Here is a 17606-nt window from a genome sequence, read left to right on the forward strand (position 1 = left end):
TCATCCTTGAGATGTTTCTACAACTTGATTGGAGTCCACCTGTGGTAAACTCAATTGATTGGACATGATTTGGAAAGGCACACACCTGTCTATATAAGGTCCCACAGTTGACAGTGCATGTCAAAGCAAAACCAAGCCATGAGTCGAAGGAATTGTCCGTAGAGCTCCGAGACAGGATTGTGTCCAAGAAAAGTCTGAATGTCCTTGAGCGGCCCAGCCAGATCCCGGACTTGAACCCGATTGAACATATCTGGAGAGACCTGAAAATAGCTGTGCAGCGACGCTCCCCATCCAACCTGACAGAGCTTGAGAGGATCTGCAGAGAAGAATGGGAGAAACTTCCCAAATACAGGTGTGCCAAGCTTGTAGCGTCATACCCAAGAAGACTCGAGGCTGTAATCGCTGCCAAAGGTGCTTCAACAAAGTACTGAGTAAAGGGTCTGAATACTTATGTAAATGTGATATTTCTGATTTGTTTTATTTTATACATTTGCTAAAATTTCTAAAAGCCTGTTTTTGCTTTGTCATTATGGGGTATTGTGTGTAGATTGATGAGAACAAAAAAAACAATTTCATCAATTTTAGAATAAGGCTGTAACGTAACTAAATGTGAAAAAATCAAGGTGTCTGAATACTTCCCGAATGTACTGTATTTTCTGTGATTTACATTCCATTTCTGCGGTACAGTTGATAACCATGGCAATGAATGCTAAGAAGCCAACCTTACTGAAGCACAAATTCGTATCACTCTGTATTGGCCTATGCCTACTCACCCTTGACGCATCATCCTCTACTCTCTTCACTGCCTCAGCATACAGCACCTTCTGTTCTACTCGAACCCTGGCAACCTCAACCGGTCTCTAGCACCGGGCACTTCTGATCCCCAGCAACATGGGCAACCCCACAATTGACACACCGTTTTTTCCACTGATACTACACATGCCTTTGTCCCATGCCCTCCTGCACATTTCTCACATCTCAGAATCTCCCTCCTACACACTGCTACAACATGACCATAAGCTTGGCATCTGAAACACAAAAGCGCTCACGGGATAACTGACATATCCTAACATAACTTTGTCAGGTGAAGACTGCTTCAAAACTAAAAAGGAAACAGGAGATAATGCAGGTGTTGAGAACCAAGGGATAACAATTCTAAGGACAAGCGCATATTTGTCTTCAATTACTATACTGCAGAGCTGTTGCGGAAAAGAAAAGATTAAGACAGGATCAAGAGAGAATTGGCAGCCAAAAACATCATATACTCTCTGATGTTCCCTGCGAAGCTACGCATCACCCATGAGAGCAAGACCCACATCTTTGATTCAGTGCCTGATGCCAAGTCATTCCTGCGCTCGATTCGGATTACACCACCTTCCAGACCTGAGGACAGGGTCTGAAACAATATGCCAACTATGTGGCAAACTGTTGGGTCCAGAAGGAGTGAGAGACAGGACTCGAAGTAGCCCAACTCTACCACAGAACATTTTCCAGTCCACATTGAGTGCATGGAATATTTCATCCATGCCGGTCTGTTTACGGAATGATAAATATTAGGTCAGATATTGCCCCATTACTGAGTCTTGTGAGGATCCCCTCGTTTAAAGAACACAACACCACCAAGATCTGCCGCCCAGGAATGCGCCATTCTTCTGTGTTCTAATTCACTGTCTGGTCTCCTTTCGTTTTTGTGTTGAATTTCTTGTTGTTTCTGTGTGTTTGTTGTATACAAAAAACAAAAGAGCATTTCTTTCTGCAGTTATGGGTACAAGGAAAAGGTCAATTCAAATTAAGGTCTGTAGTGATTTACACACAGTTTACAGTTTATTAGGTACACCACCCGTTCACGAAAATGGTTAGCTCCTACAGACAGTGAGTCATGTGGCCGTGGCTTGCTATATAAAGCAGACAGGCATTCAGTTACTGTTCGATTGAACATTAGAATGGGCAAAATGAGTGACCTAAGCAACTTTGAGCGCGGTATGATCGATTGTCGGTGCCTGGCGCCGGTTGAGGTATCTCAGAAAGGGCTGGCCTCGTGGGCTTTTCACCTACAACAGTGTCTAGGGTTTACCGAGAATGGTGCGACAAATAAAAAACATCCAGTCAACAGCAGTCCTGTGTGTGTGAAAACAGCTCGTTGATGAGAGGTCGAAGGAGAATGGCAAGAATCGTAAGCTAACAGGCGGGCCACTAACAGGCAAAGAATGGCGCAGTACAACAGTGGTATGCAGAACGGCATCTCGGAACGCACAACTCGTCGGTCCTTGTCACGGATGGGATATTTCAGCAGACGACCACACTGGGTTCCACTCCTACCAGCTAAAAACCAGAAGAAGCGGCTCCAGTGGGCACGCGATCACCAACATTGGACAATTGAGGAATGGAAAAACATTGCCTGATCCGACTAATCCCGGTTCCTGTTGCGTCATGCTGATGGCAGTCAGGATTTGGCATAAGCAGCATGAGTCCATGGCCCCATCCTGCCTGGTGTTGCTAGTGTAATGGTGTGGGGAATGTTTTCCTGGCACACGTTAGGTCCCTTGATACCAATTTAGCAACATTTCCACGCCCTGAAGAATTCAAGCTGTTCTGGATGCAAAGGGGGGTCTGACCCAGTACTACATTTACATTTACATTTACGTCATTTAGCAGATGCTCTTATCCAGAGCGACTTACAAATTGGTGCATTCACCTTATAGCCAGTGGGATAACCACTTTAAAATGTATATATTCTTTTTTGTTGGGATTATTTAGTAACATTTTTGGGATTATTTAGTAAAATTCTCTTTCTTTTTTTTTTTTTTCTAGATGGGTGTACCTAATAAACTCTATCTTACCTTAGGAGTTATGCAAGGCTGATAGAATCTTATTTAAAATGATTCACAGCTGTAATGGCGGCCAAAGGGGCTTCCACCAAGTATTAATTCTGGGGTTAATTTTAAGGCAGCAAAATGTGAAGACCGCAAAGGGTGTGTAAACTTTCGCTAGCGACTGTAGATCCAGCGGGTAGGCTTACACTTGACAATGTACTGATGTGTATAGTGTATATAGTAGTGTGCAGTTGAATCACCCATGATTTGCACTTTTTCTATTCTCATATTTGTCTGTATTTGATGTCCTTTGTATGCTTGACGTTTTCATGTACACAGCCACAAACAACTTCCCCATGGGGATGAAAAAAGTCATTCTTATCTTATTTTTCAACTGCACTTAAAAATATTTTACAGGTGTGCGAAAGCAATCCGAAGGAGTCCCATCATTGCAGATGGAACTCTTCAGGTCCTGAGTGCTCTGGAGCAGGTTTTCATCAAGGATCTCTCTGTACCTTGTGCCGTTCATCTTTCCCTCGATCCTGACTAGTCTCCCAGTCCCTGCCGCTGAAAAACATCCCCACAGCATGATGCTGCCACCACCATGCTTCACCGTAGGGATGGTGCCTGGTTTCCTCCAGATGTGACACTTGGCATTTAGGCCAAAGAGTTGAATCTTGGATTCATCAGACCAGAGAATCTTGTTTCTCATGGTCTGGGAGTTCTTTAGGTGCCTTTTGGCAAACTCCAAGTGGGCTGTCATGTGCCTTTTACTGAGGAGTGGCTTCCGTCTGGCCACTCTACCATAAAGGCCTGATTGGTGGAGAGCTGCAGAGATGGTTGTCCTTCTGGGAGGTTCTCCCATCTCTACAGAGGAACTCTGGAGCTCTGTCAGAGTGACCATCAGGTTCTTGGACACCTCCCTGACCAAGGCCCTTCTCCCCTGATTGCTCAGTTTGGCCAGATCTAGGAAGAGTCTTGGTGGTTCCAAACTTTTTCCATTTAAGAATGATTGAGGCCACTGTGTTCTTGGGGACCTTCAATGCTGCACACATTTTTTGGTACCCTTCCCCAGAACTGTGCCTCGACACAATCCTGTCTCGGAGCTCTACGGACAATTTCTTCGACCTCATGGGTTGGCTTTGCTCTGACATGCACTGTCAACTGTGGGACCTCATATAGACAGTTGTGTGCCTTTCCAAATCATGTCCAATCAATTGAATTTACCACAGGTGGACTCCAAGTTGTAGAAACATCTCAAGGATCAATAGAAACAGGATGCACCCGAGTCTCATAGCAAAGGGAATACTTACCTTATTTACATAAGTATGTTTTAAATTTGTAATAAATTTGCTAACGTCTTAAACCTGTTTTTGCTTTGTCATTATGGGGTATTGTGTGTACAGTCGTGGTCAAAAGTTTTAAGAATGACACAAATACTAATTTTCACAAAGTCTGCTGCCTCAGTTTTGATGATGGCAATTTACATATACTCCAGAATGTCATGAAATTAATTGCAAAGTCCCTCTTTGCCATGAAAATGAACTTAATCCCCAAAAAACATTTCCACTGCATTTCAGCCCTGCCACAAAAGGACCAGCTGCCATCATGTCAGTGATTTTCTCATTAACACAGGTGAGAGTGTTGACGAGGACAGGCTATAGATCACTCTGTCATGCTGATTGAGTTAGAATAACAGACTGGAAGCATTAAAAGGAGGGTGGTGCTTGAAATCATTGTTCTTCCTCTGTTAACCATGGTTACCTGCAAGGAAACACGTGCCGTCATCATGGATTTGCACAAAAAGGGCTTCACAGGCAAGGATATTGCTGCTAGTAAGATTGCACCTAAATCAACCATTCTTCGGATCATCAAGAACTTCAAGGAGAGAGGTTAAATTGTTGTGAATAAGGCGTCAGGGCGCCCAAGAAAGTCCAGCAAGCACCAGGACCGTCTCCTAAAGTTGATTCAGCTGCGGGATCGGGGCACCACCAGTGCAGAGCTTGCTCAGGAATGGCAGCAGGCAGGTGTGAGTGCATCTGCACGCACAGTGAGGCAAATACTTTTGGAGGATGGCCTGGTGTCAAGAAGGGCAGCAAAGAAGCCACTTCTCTCCAGGAAAAACATCAGGGACAGACTGATATTCTGCAAAAGGTACAGGGATTGGACTGCTGAGGACTGGGGTAAAGTCATTTTCTCTGATGAATCCCCTTTCCGATTGTTTGGGGAACCCGGAAAACACTTTGCCCGGAGAAGACAAGGTGAGCGCTACCATTAGTCCTGTGTCATGCCAACAGTGAAGCATCCTGAGACCATTCAGGTTGCTTCTCAGCCAAGGGAGTGGGCTCACTCACAATTTTGCCTAAAAACACAGCCATGAATAAAGAATGGTACCAACACATCCTCCGAGAGCAACTTCTCCCAACCAGCCAAGAACAGTTTGGTGACGACCAATTCCCTTTCCAGCATGATGGAGCACCTTGCCATAAGGCAAAAGTGATAACTAAGTGGCTCAGGGAACAAAACATCGACATTTTGGGTCCATGGCCAGGAAACTACCCAGACCTTAATCCCATTGAGAACTTGTGGACAAACAAAAACCCACAAATTATGACAAACTCCAAGCATTGATTATGCAAGAATGGGCTGCCATCAGTCAGGATGTGGCCCATAAGTTAATTGACAGCATGCCAGGGCGGATTGCAGAGGTCAACACTGCAAATATTGACTCTTTGCATAAACTTAATGTTATTGTCAATTAAAGCCTTTTACACTTATGGAATGCTTGTAATTATATTTCAGTATACCATAGTAACATCTGACAAAAATATCTCATAACACTGAAGCAGCCAACTTTGTGAAGACCAATACTTGTGTCATTCTCAAAACTTTTGACCACGACTGTAGATTAAATGAGGGGAAAAAGCAATTTAATCAATTTTAGAACAAGGCTGGAACGTAACAGAATGTGGAAAAAGTCAAGAGGTCTGAATACTTTCCGAATGCACTGTATACAGTACTATATCAGTAGTAGTATATCTGCAATATGGGGAAAATAATGAGTCTCACTCAAGCTAGTGAAATTGTTCTGCATTTTCTTAATTCGTCAGCAATATATGGGTATATTAAGTGGGCTTCTATAACAGATAACAAAACTGAAGAGCACAAACAAAGAAATCATCCAACTTTGTTTATTCTTATAATAACAATATTAATAATTATTTTCTCCAGAGAAAGGCAAGGGAACTCAGACATTCCAGTGCAGCACATTGAAACCAACCAGCAACTCTTAATTACATTACAATCCACCAATAATTATCAATTGGCCCTTAATTATTTCATCAGATAAATTACCCCTGCTGTAAAAAATTTAAAAAAAAAATGAAACTAATTGAAGGGGCTTGGGGTGCAGGAAGGTGAAGGCTCGCAATCAGAGCGCAAAGAGTTCAAGTCTGCACTTCCATGGTAACCTCAAGTAAGACACTGTACTGTGATGTAAAAATGGCAGAAGCTTTCTGAACCACCACACGGAAACAGGAACCTTGTGCAGCTGTCATTAGCTGATCAGAATTAGAACATGATGTGAAAACCAATTTACAGCTGTAGTGAATATGCGTTGTACCTCAGATATATCTGTCTAATCATGTTGTACATTCAGTGTCAAACTGCAGCTCTCTTCATCTGTTCAAAAAAGATAGCTGAAAATGGGGGCAAGATGCTCAAGTACAGTAACATGGTGCTTAGACCATAGATTGGGCTTGGTGCAGGATAAGCGAGGGAGAAAGGCCTGAGGGTTACAGCTGGCTGAGTCCAGGGTCATTTTGGGCTCAAAATAAAAATAAGAACCTACAATCAGTTCATTACTTTTTAACTAATTTCCTTTCATATTTTCCGTCAATAAATGTATTTAAGAAAAAGATGATTGTGAGGTTTAAGAGAAACAAAACTGTCTCAGAAGACAACAGAAAAGTCAGAGGGGAGGGAGAGGGGACAGAAACCCCAAACCGAAAAGAACATCCCCTCCCAAGAAAATTAACAATCTCCTCAAAAAAGGTCTATACACACACAACCTCCCCTAGCCACTTTGCCCCCCGACCCACCCACCCACCCACAAAGTCTCTCCATGCTCCTTTGCCTTCATCTCAAAAGCTCTCAGTTCAGTCTCAAAGTTCAGCCTTTTTGCCTTTGTGCTCCAGTCTGTCTCCATCCCCCTCCTTGCTTTCATCACTACTCCTCTTCCAAAAGCTCACAGTTTGAGCTCATTGGCAACCTTGGAGGCAATGTTCTTGAAGGCAATGGATGTGCCAGAAATGCGCTTAAAGCGAACCCCGTTAAGGGAGAGGCGGGGCAGCTTGCACACCTCCATCTCCCACTCGACAAAGTCGTCACGGGCGGGAGTCCCAGACACACACAGCAGCATGTAGCGCTCTCGCAGCTCATACTGGCAGCTGTTGGAGTCCAGAACCTTCCGGATCTCCTTCATCATCTCGTTGGGCTCCATGGAGGAGGTGGTCTTCATGCTCCAGGTGAAGCGCAGCGAGCGGGGCTTGTTGTCCTTGGAGGTCAGGCCTGGGGTCGTGGTGCTGGGCACCGTAGAGGTGGAGGACAGGGAGTCCTTCTTCTCATCTCCTGCAGAGCCCAGGGTGCCCTTCTCTAGCTTCTCAGCAGTGGTCAACATGGGTCTGAGTTGGTAAAGAAAGTAGGAAAGGAGAGTAATATCATAAAAGGCAAGGACAGAAAGAATGGGGAAACAGACAAAACAGCAATGTTACGGGCTGGTTAACAATGCATTCAATCACAGGGGGAACCAATGACAGCATGAGCATGAAACATTTAAGCTGTGCATTTACATGGATGCTTCACTGAGCAGCAGAATACATGCGTCTCTTTCTGTTATTAAAAGATCAATGCTTACATTGTCAAAACCGAAGGAGCTTTACTGATCATATATATCAGCATGCTATTCTTTACACCACCTAAATCAATTCATCTAATGATTATTTGATTGACATTTTTTCACTGAATCAACAGATTGATCAAATTGTCACTATCGTAGTCCTCACCTGCTGGCCTCATCTCGACCCTCTCCCTCATACGGGCTCCTCAAAGAAAATCGGCACAAGTTTAGTCTCCCCAAATTCCAATTCGACTTTATTACCAGGTTAGAACAAACACCATCAACTCCCATTGCAACCCCTGCACCTTCCAATTCCAGATTCTATAGTATTTCTTTTTAGAAATTATACTGTATGTATCCATAGATTTAATTAATGTGAGCTCTACTACATTTTAGGGAGCTATATGAGAAAACTAGGTATCTCTACTAAATGATTATCACCCCCCAACCCCAAAGTGGAATCACACAATCCATGGATACTGTTGTATTTTTTACTGTTGTAACTGGAATGAACAGTCAGAGATCACATCTTTGTTATGTTAATAAGTCCCATCACCACCATCCAATAACCCCTCTCCTCAAACTCCCACAGCAAGGCATCAATAAGAATAAAATAATAAACAGCATCGGTCAGATGCATATGCAGGCATTCTGCGGACCTGTTCTCAGTTTCCCAAGGTGCCCAACATCCTTATGTCTGTGCCCACCACAATTATATGACTTCAAATACATGCACCCCTTGATGCAAGTTTTTGTAAACGTCAAAACATTCAATCTTCATCACTCATTTTTGAGTTGTTGCTGAGAATATCATATTAGAGCCAAGAAATATACGGCTCTAATGACTCTTCAGGGAACTCATTCGAAATAGAAAAACTAAAATAAGCCAAGTTTTAAGAAAAAGAAACAGCAGGACGTTGCTGAAATATGAGGTTGTTTAGTGCAAACTTCAGGCCAGGCCTGGTATCAGACAAAAGAAAGGTAGGAGATGTCCCCCCCAAAATAACAGTGACATTACATTTTCAAAATCAACAGAAATAATTCCTACTCCTGTCTGAGCATGTAATGTTGAAAGCCTTCCCACAATACGGGTAGGTGACACTAGCAGTAAAGAGTGTGTACAAATCCAGAAGAATACGGGTTCTTCTCAACAATCACCATTTCTCTGTATTCTAAGCTTTATGCACACTGGGTAGCATGGCATGATCACAGACTGGGGGTTTTCTATTCACTTGGCCAAGGACCCACAGGGCAACACTTAACACTGACGGAGACAAAAGTCAATGGGGATGAGGGAAAGCAGAAAGGGATGAAGAGAGCAGCAGACGATGGTGTATCAGGCGATGGAGAGTGCAGGGCGAGTTAGTATAAATGGAAAATCGTTACAAAAATAAATCTGTATTTAAAAAATGGTCATGATACATAAAATAGCCTCACAGAGAGAGATGACACCGGGTAATAGTTTTGAGAAAAACTCAAGGGTGTGGTTATTTTTGCCTACCTTCTGGGGAATCTGAATGAGAGATTTCTACAAAAAAGGGGAGGGGGGGAAGAAAAAGAAAATTGTATGTACACAAACGTGCGCAAAACAAACCACAGCAGATCTGTTATACATGTCATGTGCATGTCAGTCAACTGAAAGAGATTAATACTCCCCTGGTGTCCCTCAGGAGGTGAGCTGCTTAAGCCAAACAGGTTGTCACTAAATGGCTGTTAATGTAGCCTGACGTTACCATATTATTCAGGATGTTAAGGGCAGAGCTGTTACATGAACAATGGACTCGGATTAGGACTAACGTTAGCACTGGAAGGGAGACACGCATGCCAATTATGATATAGTTACACTGTGTACAAAACAGTAAGAACACCTACTCTTTCCATGACAGACTTACCAGGTGAAAGCTATGATTCCTTATTGATGTCACTTGTTAAATCCACTTCAAATCAGTGTCGATAAAGGGGAGGAGATGGGTTCAATAAGGATTTTCAAGCCTTGAGACAATTGAGACCTGGATTGTGTATGTGTGCCATTCAGAGGGTGAATGGGCAAGACAAAAGATTTAAGCGCCCTTGAACAGGGTATGGTAGTAAGTGCCAGGCGCACCGGTTTGTGTCAAGAACTGAAACGCTGCTGGGTTTTTCATAATCGACAGTTTCCCGTGTTTATCAAGAATGGTCCACCACCCAAAGGACATCCAGCCAACTTGACAACTGTGAAACGCTGGAGTCAACATGGGCCAGCATCCCTGTGGAACGCTTTCGACACCTTGTAGAGTCCATGCCCTAACTAATTGAGGCTGTTCTGAGGGCAAAGGGGGGGTGCAACTCAATATTAGGAAGGTGTTCTTAATGTTTTGTACAGTGTGTATAATGCCTTAATTCGTGATGTACAATTCATCAATAAAACAATTAAACTACAGCAAGATACTCTGATTTGTATTTGAAGGTATTTCCACACAGAGTAACTTCCCTAGCTGCTCCAACTACATGTGTGGCAACTGACCACCAGCACAAGAAATATGCACAGCTCCAAACCAACTCAACCTAAAAAAGAGGGGAGCACTTGTAGTCAAGCGTATTGTGAGCACAAGAACATTATGGCCAGATTTTTTTTTAAACATCACAGGGACACACAAAAGTTAAGAACGAACAGTCCAAAAATCACAATGCACAAACATGAATACCTCACTGTAATTCTCACTCTCATTCACTTAAGGCAAGACGTTTAACACCAGGATGTGATCAGCATAACAGAAAATCACATAATTGGATTCAACACTAAGAGCATCTTTCCCATCATAGCAGATCCCCATTCCCCCATTCTCTCACCTGCGCACAAATTTAGATGTGAACTTGCTGAAGATACCAGTGCCCCCCACTCTTCGAGCCTGGCTGTTCCCATAGGAAAGGGAGGGGGATGCTGGGGGACCATTGTAGGTGGAGGCATGCTGGTCCCGTGTCGCCCTCTGCTGCCCGGCACTGAAAGTGCTTCTGGTGGCCACATTTCTGGGGAAGTTGGATCGGTCCGTCACCGTGGAACTGCTGATGTTGTGGGCAGAGGGAGACGCCACTGGTACTCTCAGAGGGGCAGTGCTGTTTTGATAGTTTTGTAAGTAGAATGAGTAGGCAGAGGAGAGTCATTTATAGATTTCATTATCACCAGCACATCAACGTGTTTCCCCAACTGCTGAAGCTATTTCCCACAAAGAATGTATGATAAAAACACAACGGAGCTTCAGATAGGGAAATAAAAGTTCAGTGAATGAAAAGCATATAATGTCTATACAAATGCCACAGTTGTAAGCAAGACTGATTAAGCAGTTTGCAAACGGAATGTGTACAAAAATGTAGTTCCTTCTATTAGGCTACAACATGCACCCTAACCGTGCCATCCACTCAGCAAAATCCACCATGATTGACTTTAATCTTGAAAGATGAAGCCTAGTAGAACATATTGCCAAGAAAACAATTACAGCCTTGTGACCCACCATGGGCAGCAGGTATAAACTAAAGACTTGGAATGTGAGGCCAGTGAAGCCTTGTGGAGTGTTAAATCGTAGGCACACTGCATTAATCACATAATCAGCAGGGCACAGTAAGATCAGCTAACAGGGTAACAACGAATGCAGCATCACTACAAAGAAGGAAAGGAAAGGTTGGGGAAGGGGCATGGAGCTGTGATACTGTTGATTATGTCCTGGACCACACACATTGTCATAGTGGCAGAGGTTATAGCGAAACTATTTAGTGATAGTGGATTTACATGTTAACCAATTGATAAGTGAATGACGTCCCAGCATTATAGCACGTTCACTAGGACTCTTTCTTTTTTACAATGTGCATGGCCCATGAGATGTCAGATTTTGTATGGACAGGGAGTTGCAGGAGGTATTACAAGGGATTACATGACAGCAATGCACACCAGCTAGGAGCTGAGAGAGTTCCTTCCGGCTCAGGCAAAAACATAATGGCACCGCCAAGCCATGTTCAAAGTGTGATGGTGTTTGATGTGTAACTGATGGTTTACAGGAACACATGAACCACAGGTTGGCAGGTTCTGGCTTTCTAGTGCAATATTAGCAGTAGGACTGGTTGGATAAGGACAGTGGTGTTGGGGAGAAAGGTATTTCGCAAAGAGGTGGGGTGCTTGTAGGGTGAGTTTCAGGGGGTGGGGAAAAGTGGCAGATAGAGAAAAGTGGGGTGTTTCGATGTTGCCCTTCCAGCAATATTGCTACCCTTTTAATCCCTACATCTGATCTTTCTCTACCTATTTTGTCGATGTTGAATACCCAATGCTGAGAACTGCCACCAGGGACCATCTAACCCAAACCCTTTCACATCCACTCTACTCTCTCTGCTGACGAGTGGCTGTCCTTGTGTTCCCCTCTCTGGTGACACTTGCCTGGGCCGGTGTGCGTGGATGTCTGAGGGGGTGGGGTGGGCAGAGGTGGACAGGGACTTGTGGTGTCGGGGGGCGGGAGGAGGAAGAAAGGACGGCGGCTGCAGAGGCTGTGGAGGCGCGGGACCCTGGGGTGGTCAGGCTGGGGGAGAGAAATGAATATACCCCGTGCCGACCGTCCCCCGTGAGGGGTGGAAGAGGGTCATGGGGTAATCAAGGTTAGAACTGGGGAGGAAGCAGGGGACACTGAGGAGGGAGGAAAACATCAACACAGACAACACAGTATCTCAAATAATGCCAATTTGTATTGGATGACTATACATCACAGCTTTCATTTGGGAGCTTAAAGAAAGACTGCATTATTTCTGGGAAGCATTGCACACCCCAAGGAAGAGATGGAAATGGAGAGAGAAACTGTCAGAACAGAAGAAGTTTGAGGAAAGAAAAAGTGGCTTAAAAATGCATAAAGGACTCAAATGCATTAAAATGGGGAAAATGTGAAAAGTTATAACCCCCTACTAAATGAAAAAGGCATATTTGACATAACATTGTGTGAAAGGGCAGTTTTGTCAGTAAGGAGAATGTGTGCTAGTGTGTTCAACCAATAGTTGTGTAGCAGGGCTAGTGCTGACCACACACCGTCAGTTTGTCCTCGCATCATCTCTTTCAAGCAAACATGTCTGAGTCACATGCTGTTGGCAACGCTGCTCCCCCTCTCCCACACAGAACATGTTCTTTAAAACACTTTCCCTCTGCATTTTGCCTTTTTTGTGCCTGGAAGTAACCTGCATATAAAAGCAGCCAGCATCATAAATCCCAGATTAAGGAGTGAGCTCTGACTATCAGTGTCAATCTGTTGAATACTGTAAAGTGTGTCTGTGTTTCTGAGGCCCCAGATTCTACACCTAAACCTGGCTTTCTACTCCTTCACGTTTTACAGTGAAGGAAATTGTCATAAAATAGTCAAATATAAAACAAGGGTCAGCGTAAGCAAACTTATCTTGCCATGTTTTTGTGTGTGAGAGAGTTCCAAGAAATGATTATGGTTTCAGTTGATTGCGGATGCAGTGTGTTACTTTGTGAGTAAGCTGGTCTTGAGTACATTCATAGTCTTTCATACATTTTAGCAGGTGTCACTAATCCATTATCAAAGATTTCAAAACTCTGCTCCCGTGTGAATGTGTATGTGTGACTGTGTGTGTACACTGGGAATCCAGCTGCCAGCTGCTCTGTGTTAAATCCACTGGCCACTGCTTGTAAACACTGCCATCTAGACACGTGACTAGCCCCAAAACCAGAGCTCTGCTGCCAAGTGAGAGAGTGTGTGTGAGAATATTGTGTGCGCACACGTGCGGGGGTGCTTGTGTGTACCTGTCCATTCCGTTCTGGACCCCAAGTGTGGCTCTCTCTGGGACTGGCGAGTTTCGACTGCGACTCGTACCAGTGGACAGGATGCTGTTCTGTATGACCGATAGAGGAAATGATGTTGAGTACAGTAGTGTACATGCCATCAACCCTGGAGTGGCAGAAATGTAGAAGAAGAAGTCTACTCACGGTAGAGGGGGTCGGGGTGCTCCTCTTACGATCTGCTGTAGCTAAGGGACTGGGAGGAACTTTAGTGGAGCTGCCAGTGCCAGAACCTTTCCTCCCATAATCCTCTGCTGTGTGCTTGTTGTCGCCCTGGGAACGCTTGGAAGCAGAAGAACCTGGGAAAAAGAACAAAAGCGACAACAGAAGAACGGAAAGAGTGGGACAGAGACGCAAAGACAGACAGAATGAGATCAATACAAAGAGATATAAATAGTTGAGACAGACCAAAATAAGAGCATTTGTCCAAAATAGTAGTACATCTGCTGTATCCTCGTCAACCCAAACAGCTTCCTACCTGCATCTGTTGCTCTCCGGGGCTTCTGATTGGATGAGGTACTGCGCTGTACCTTGTGAGAAGGGGATTGGGAATTGCTGTTTGTGAGGTCACTTCCTGGGCGGGGTGTCATTGATAGGCTGATGCATTCATCCATCTGAGAGGGAAGAGGAGGGATGGTGAATAATATTACCATGACAGGAGTAGGACACTGTTTGCTGCTACAGATGTGAGTGTATACACGTTGTACCTCCGAGTTCCTATAATCCAGTAATAGATATGTGGCCATGACTTCATTGTATTTTTGGTTGACGAGCGAGTCCTGGATCTCCTCTGCAGAGTAGCCCATCTGCAACATGATATCTAGACAGAATGGAGAAAAAAGGTCAACCTTACAACCACATCAAGGACAGAAGTACATTACACACACATGCATAGGACACCATTAACACATGTGTAGCATACTACAGAGAGCAACATATCCCTAATTCTCTAACTAACAAACACATACACAGGTACATGATTCCACACACAAAATAGCTAGAACATACAGGCATATAATTTGAGTCTAACAAAAAGTATAGCATTTAGTTTTACTAAACATGTAGGCACATGCCAACACAGCAAAGGGCATGTTAAGCAACACACAGAGGTGGGCATACTAAGACTAACATGGCACGTAAAATAAGACTATCTTCAGATTGAGGGGCCCTCCCCCAATTAGGGTGACCTCCAACCCCCTCCCCAGTAACCCCTCTGCTGCCACCAGCTCATCCACCAGACGCCTGCCCCACCTCTCTTCCACCCCCCCGCTCGGTCGGGGTGCTGACCTGTCCTCTTGGGGTCCTTGTAGTCTGGCTGGGGCTCGATGAAGGGCTTCAGCTCCTCCTCCTCATGACCTACATTCATCCATCGGTCCTTCATGATCTGCTGCTGGACACAAGCAGAGAGAGGACGGAGACTTGGGGTTAATGGGGAAAGGGAGGTGGATAAAAAAACAAAGCACTAACAGTCAGCTGTTAGAATTGTCTCCACACAATTTTTGTTTGTATCCAGTGGAGGCAATGGCAGTGGCTAGGTGAGGTACTATTAACCTCCAGGCTGCCCCTCTTGGTTGGGTTGAGAATTAGGAACTTTTTGAGCAGGTTCTCGCAGTCTGTTGACATGTAGAAGGGAATCCTATACTTCCCCCGCAAAACCCGTTCGCGCAGCTCCTAAAGGGAAGACAAACACAACAGACAAGGATTAAAGTGTGGGTAGGTATTCAAGAACATCACTTGTTTTCCATGTATCCCTTCCTCCTTCACTTCCACAGTTCCCTGCCCACCTTTAGGTTCTGTCCGTCGAAAGGCAGGGATCCGCTGACCAGTGTGTAGAGGATGACCCCCAGGCTCCAGACGTCCACCTCGGGCCCGTCATATTTCTTCCCCTGGAACAGCTCCGGGGCGGCGTATGGAGGAGAGCCACAGAACGTGTCCAGCTTGTTCCCCATGGTGAACTCATTACTGAAACCAAAGTCTGCTATCTTGATGTTCATGTCAGCATCTAGGAGTAGGTTCTCTGCCTGAAGAGAGAAAGAGAGCATTTATTATTGATACAAGTTCTGTAAAAAAAATTAAAGAACACCAACATGTAATTCATAATGGGAAAAAAGGTGTACTCAAACGCACTTCAGCCCCGTTTTGATGTGTGTGTGTGTAATGTAGAGAAAGAGATGGATCCATTTGTGACATATCAAGATTATTACATTATGAAATGCATAAAAACATTAAGAGAATTAAGAAAAAGGAGCACTCTGTTGCTGCGTAAATCTGATCGATTTATTGACGGGACAACACACACACATCAAAACACTTCCCCATTTCTTGTCTATCCTCACCTTTAGGTCTCTGTGTACGATGCACTTCTGGTGGCAGTACTGTACCGCTGACACTATCTGTAACAAGACAAGGAGCAACAGCTAGGTTGACCATTCCCTTTTAAACAGTATTGTCAATAACAGGAAATGAAACCAGCAGACAGTGTCTCACCTGTCTAAATTTGGCTCTGGCCTCTTTCTCTTTCATTCTCCCGTGAGCAACAAGGTAATCAAACACCTCACCTGAGGAGAGGGGTTGAGGGGGAGGCAGAAAGCAGGGGAGTGTTGAAGAAAGCAGTAGAAACACAAAAGAGGATAAAAGGTTGAGTGAGGAACCGAGCGTATGTGAATAAAGCGAGACAGAACTGGGACTCGGCATTGATGTTATTACAGGCTGAAAACAGAATTTCAGGTTGAACTGAGTGTGCCTTTACTCACCTCCACTGGCATACTCCATGATCAAGTACAGCGTCTTCTCTGTCTCAATAACTTCAAATAACTTTACTACAGAGAAAAGATGAGAAGGAGACAAGAGAGACATTCAATTCAATCAAGACAACACCTTCCATCACAACTTAGTTGTCAATTTTCTAAAGTTGAACTAAGACCTCTACACAGGAAGCCTCCACCAATAAGCAGGCAGGAGAAACACAGAAACATGTTTCTGTCATTTGGTTGGGGATGACGATAATCTTAAAAGGAGGGCAGCACAAAGCTCACCGATATTTGGGTGATTGAGCAGCTTCATGATCCTCACTTCACGAAACAGCTATGGGCAGGAGAACAGATAAACATTAACATAGGATCAATCAGTTTATATGCAACAAAGTCAGAGTTTATCTGATACAATTTTAACTCTATACTCCAAGACTATGTGAAAATCACTGTGTGCACGTCTTCATGCATACATTTCTGAAGAGAGTACTGGCACCCCACCCAAACCATCACTACAGGAAGTACTTGGGTCTAATTTCCTGTAATTACCCCCATATCCTGCCCTAAGCCCTACAGAGGGAACTACCCTCTTCAGGAGAAGATTGGGGTTAGGGACTGGAAGACACTTCAAGAGGATGGATGTGAATTAGCAGTGCTCTGTCACAATTTCTCATTGATTTGAGCTTCATTCTTTCTATTTCAGAGATATCCGAACACATAAATCAAAACAACAACCGTATGGCATTAACCCAGCATCTCATTGTCCTCACCTTTTGGAGACTGGAAGAGTTGAGCTGTGTTTTGTCTATGATTTTCACAGCAACCTTTTATAGGAGGGGGGAAAAAAAATTAGACATGAGTAGTACCAGACTTGGGCTATACCACCCACCAGTGGAAAGAGATGGATGAGGACTTTTCCCCCACTCTACTGCTCTCGGTTTTGTTTCTCCATGTGATGACCCACTCCAAGCATGTCACATCAAACAACTTCACAACACGCTGATCCAAAATTATCCACACTAGAGAGATCAGAATGTTCAGTGATTTGGGTCAAGTGAATTAGGATACCACACTGCCAACATTAGGTACACAATGATAACATCTAGGGATGCAACGATTCACTGATACACATCGGTCCCCGGTTCAAATGTTCAAGATACGAGTGTTTCAGTCCATGGGAGCCCAAAAAATATATATAATGTAGCATGAATCAGTCTGAAAATTAATTCAAACATTAAACGTTTTTTTACTCATATAATTGTATTTCTTCCCTCTGGAAACACCTCTAATATTTTGTGACTAAATTGATGCGTCCCTCTCCTTCAGTAGCCTATCGAACT

The 17606-nt window shown here is 44.1% G+C and overlaps 1 protein-coding gene across 9 annotated transcripts in view; it reads right to left on the bottom strand.

Moving 5' to 3' along the window:
* Window positions 1-6923: 6923 nt before the first annotated feature.
* LOC121579486 (serine/threonine-protein kinase MARK2-like) overlaps window positions 6924-17606 on the bottom strand; it is a 35543-nt gene continuing 24860 nt past the window's right edge. For 2 of the 9 annotated variants that reach the window (XM_045224429.1, XM_045224427.1), the window contains 16 exons: window positions 17037-17090; window positions 16552-16600; window positions 16270-16335; window positions 16004-16074; window positions 15853-15909; window positions 15301-15537; window positions 15068-15187; window positions 14768-14906; window positions 14224-14336; window positions 13995-14130; window positions 13664-13815; window positions 13481-13569; window positions 10540-10803; window positions 9212-9238; window positions 7877-7915; window positions 6924-7495 (listed from right to left, as the gene is read on the bottom strand). In XM_045224429.1, coding sequence (XP_045080364.1) covers window positions 7060-7495; window positions 7877-7915; window positions 9212-9238; window positions 10540-10803; window positions 13481-13569; window positions 13664-13815; window positions 13995-14130; window positions 14224-14336; window positions 14768-14906; window positions 15068-15187; window positions 15301-15537; window positions 15853-15909; window positions 16004-16074; window positions 16270-16335; window positions 16552-16600; window positions 17037-17090 — 2049 coding nt within the window. In that variant the 3' untranslated portion in view covers window positions 6924-7059. Of the gene's footprint in view, window positions 7496-7876; window positions 7916-9211; window positions 9239-10539; window positions 10804-12112; window positions 12252-13480; window positions 13570-13663; window positions 13816-13994; window positions 14131-14223; window positions 14337-14767; window positions 14907-15067; window positions 15188-15300; window positions 15538-15852; window positions 15910-16003; window positions 16075-16269; window positions 16336-16551; window positions 16601-17036; window positions 17091-17606 lie in introns of those variants that run through there. The other 7 variants (XR_006661666.1, XM_045224428.1, XM_045224430.1 and 4 more) reach the window with 7 other exon arrangements.

Source organism: Coregonus clupeaformis, chromosome 13 (assembly GCF_020615455.1).
Source record: "Coregonus clupeaformis isolate EN_2021a chromosome 13, ASM2061545v1, whole genome shotgun sequence".
NCBI classification, from domain to species: Eukaryota; Metazoa; Chordata; class Actinopteri; order Salmoniformes; family Salmonidae; genus Coregonus; species Coregonus clupeaformis.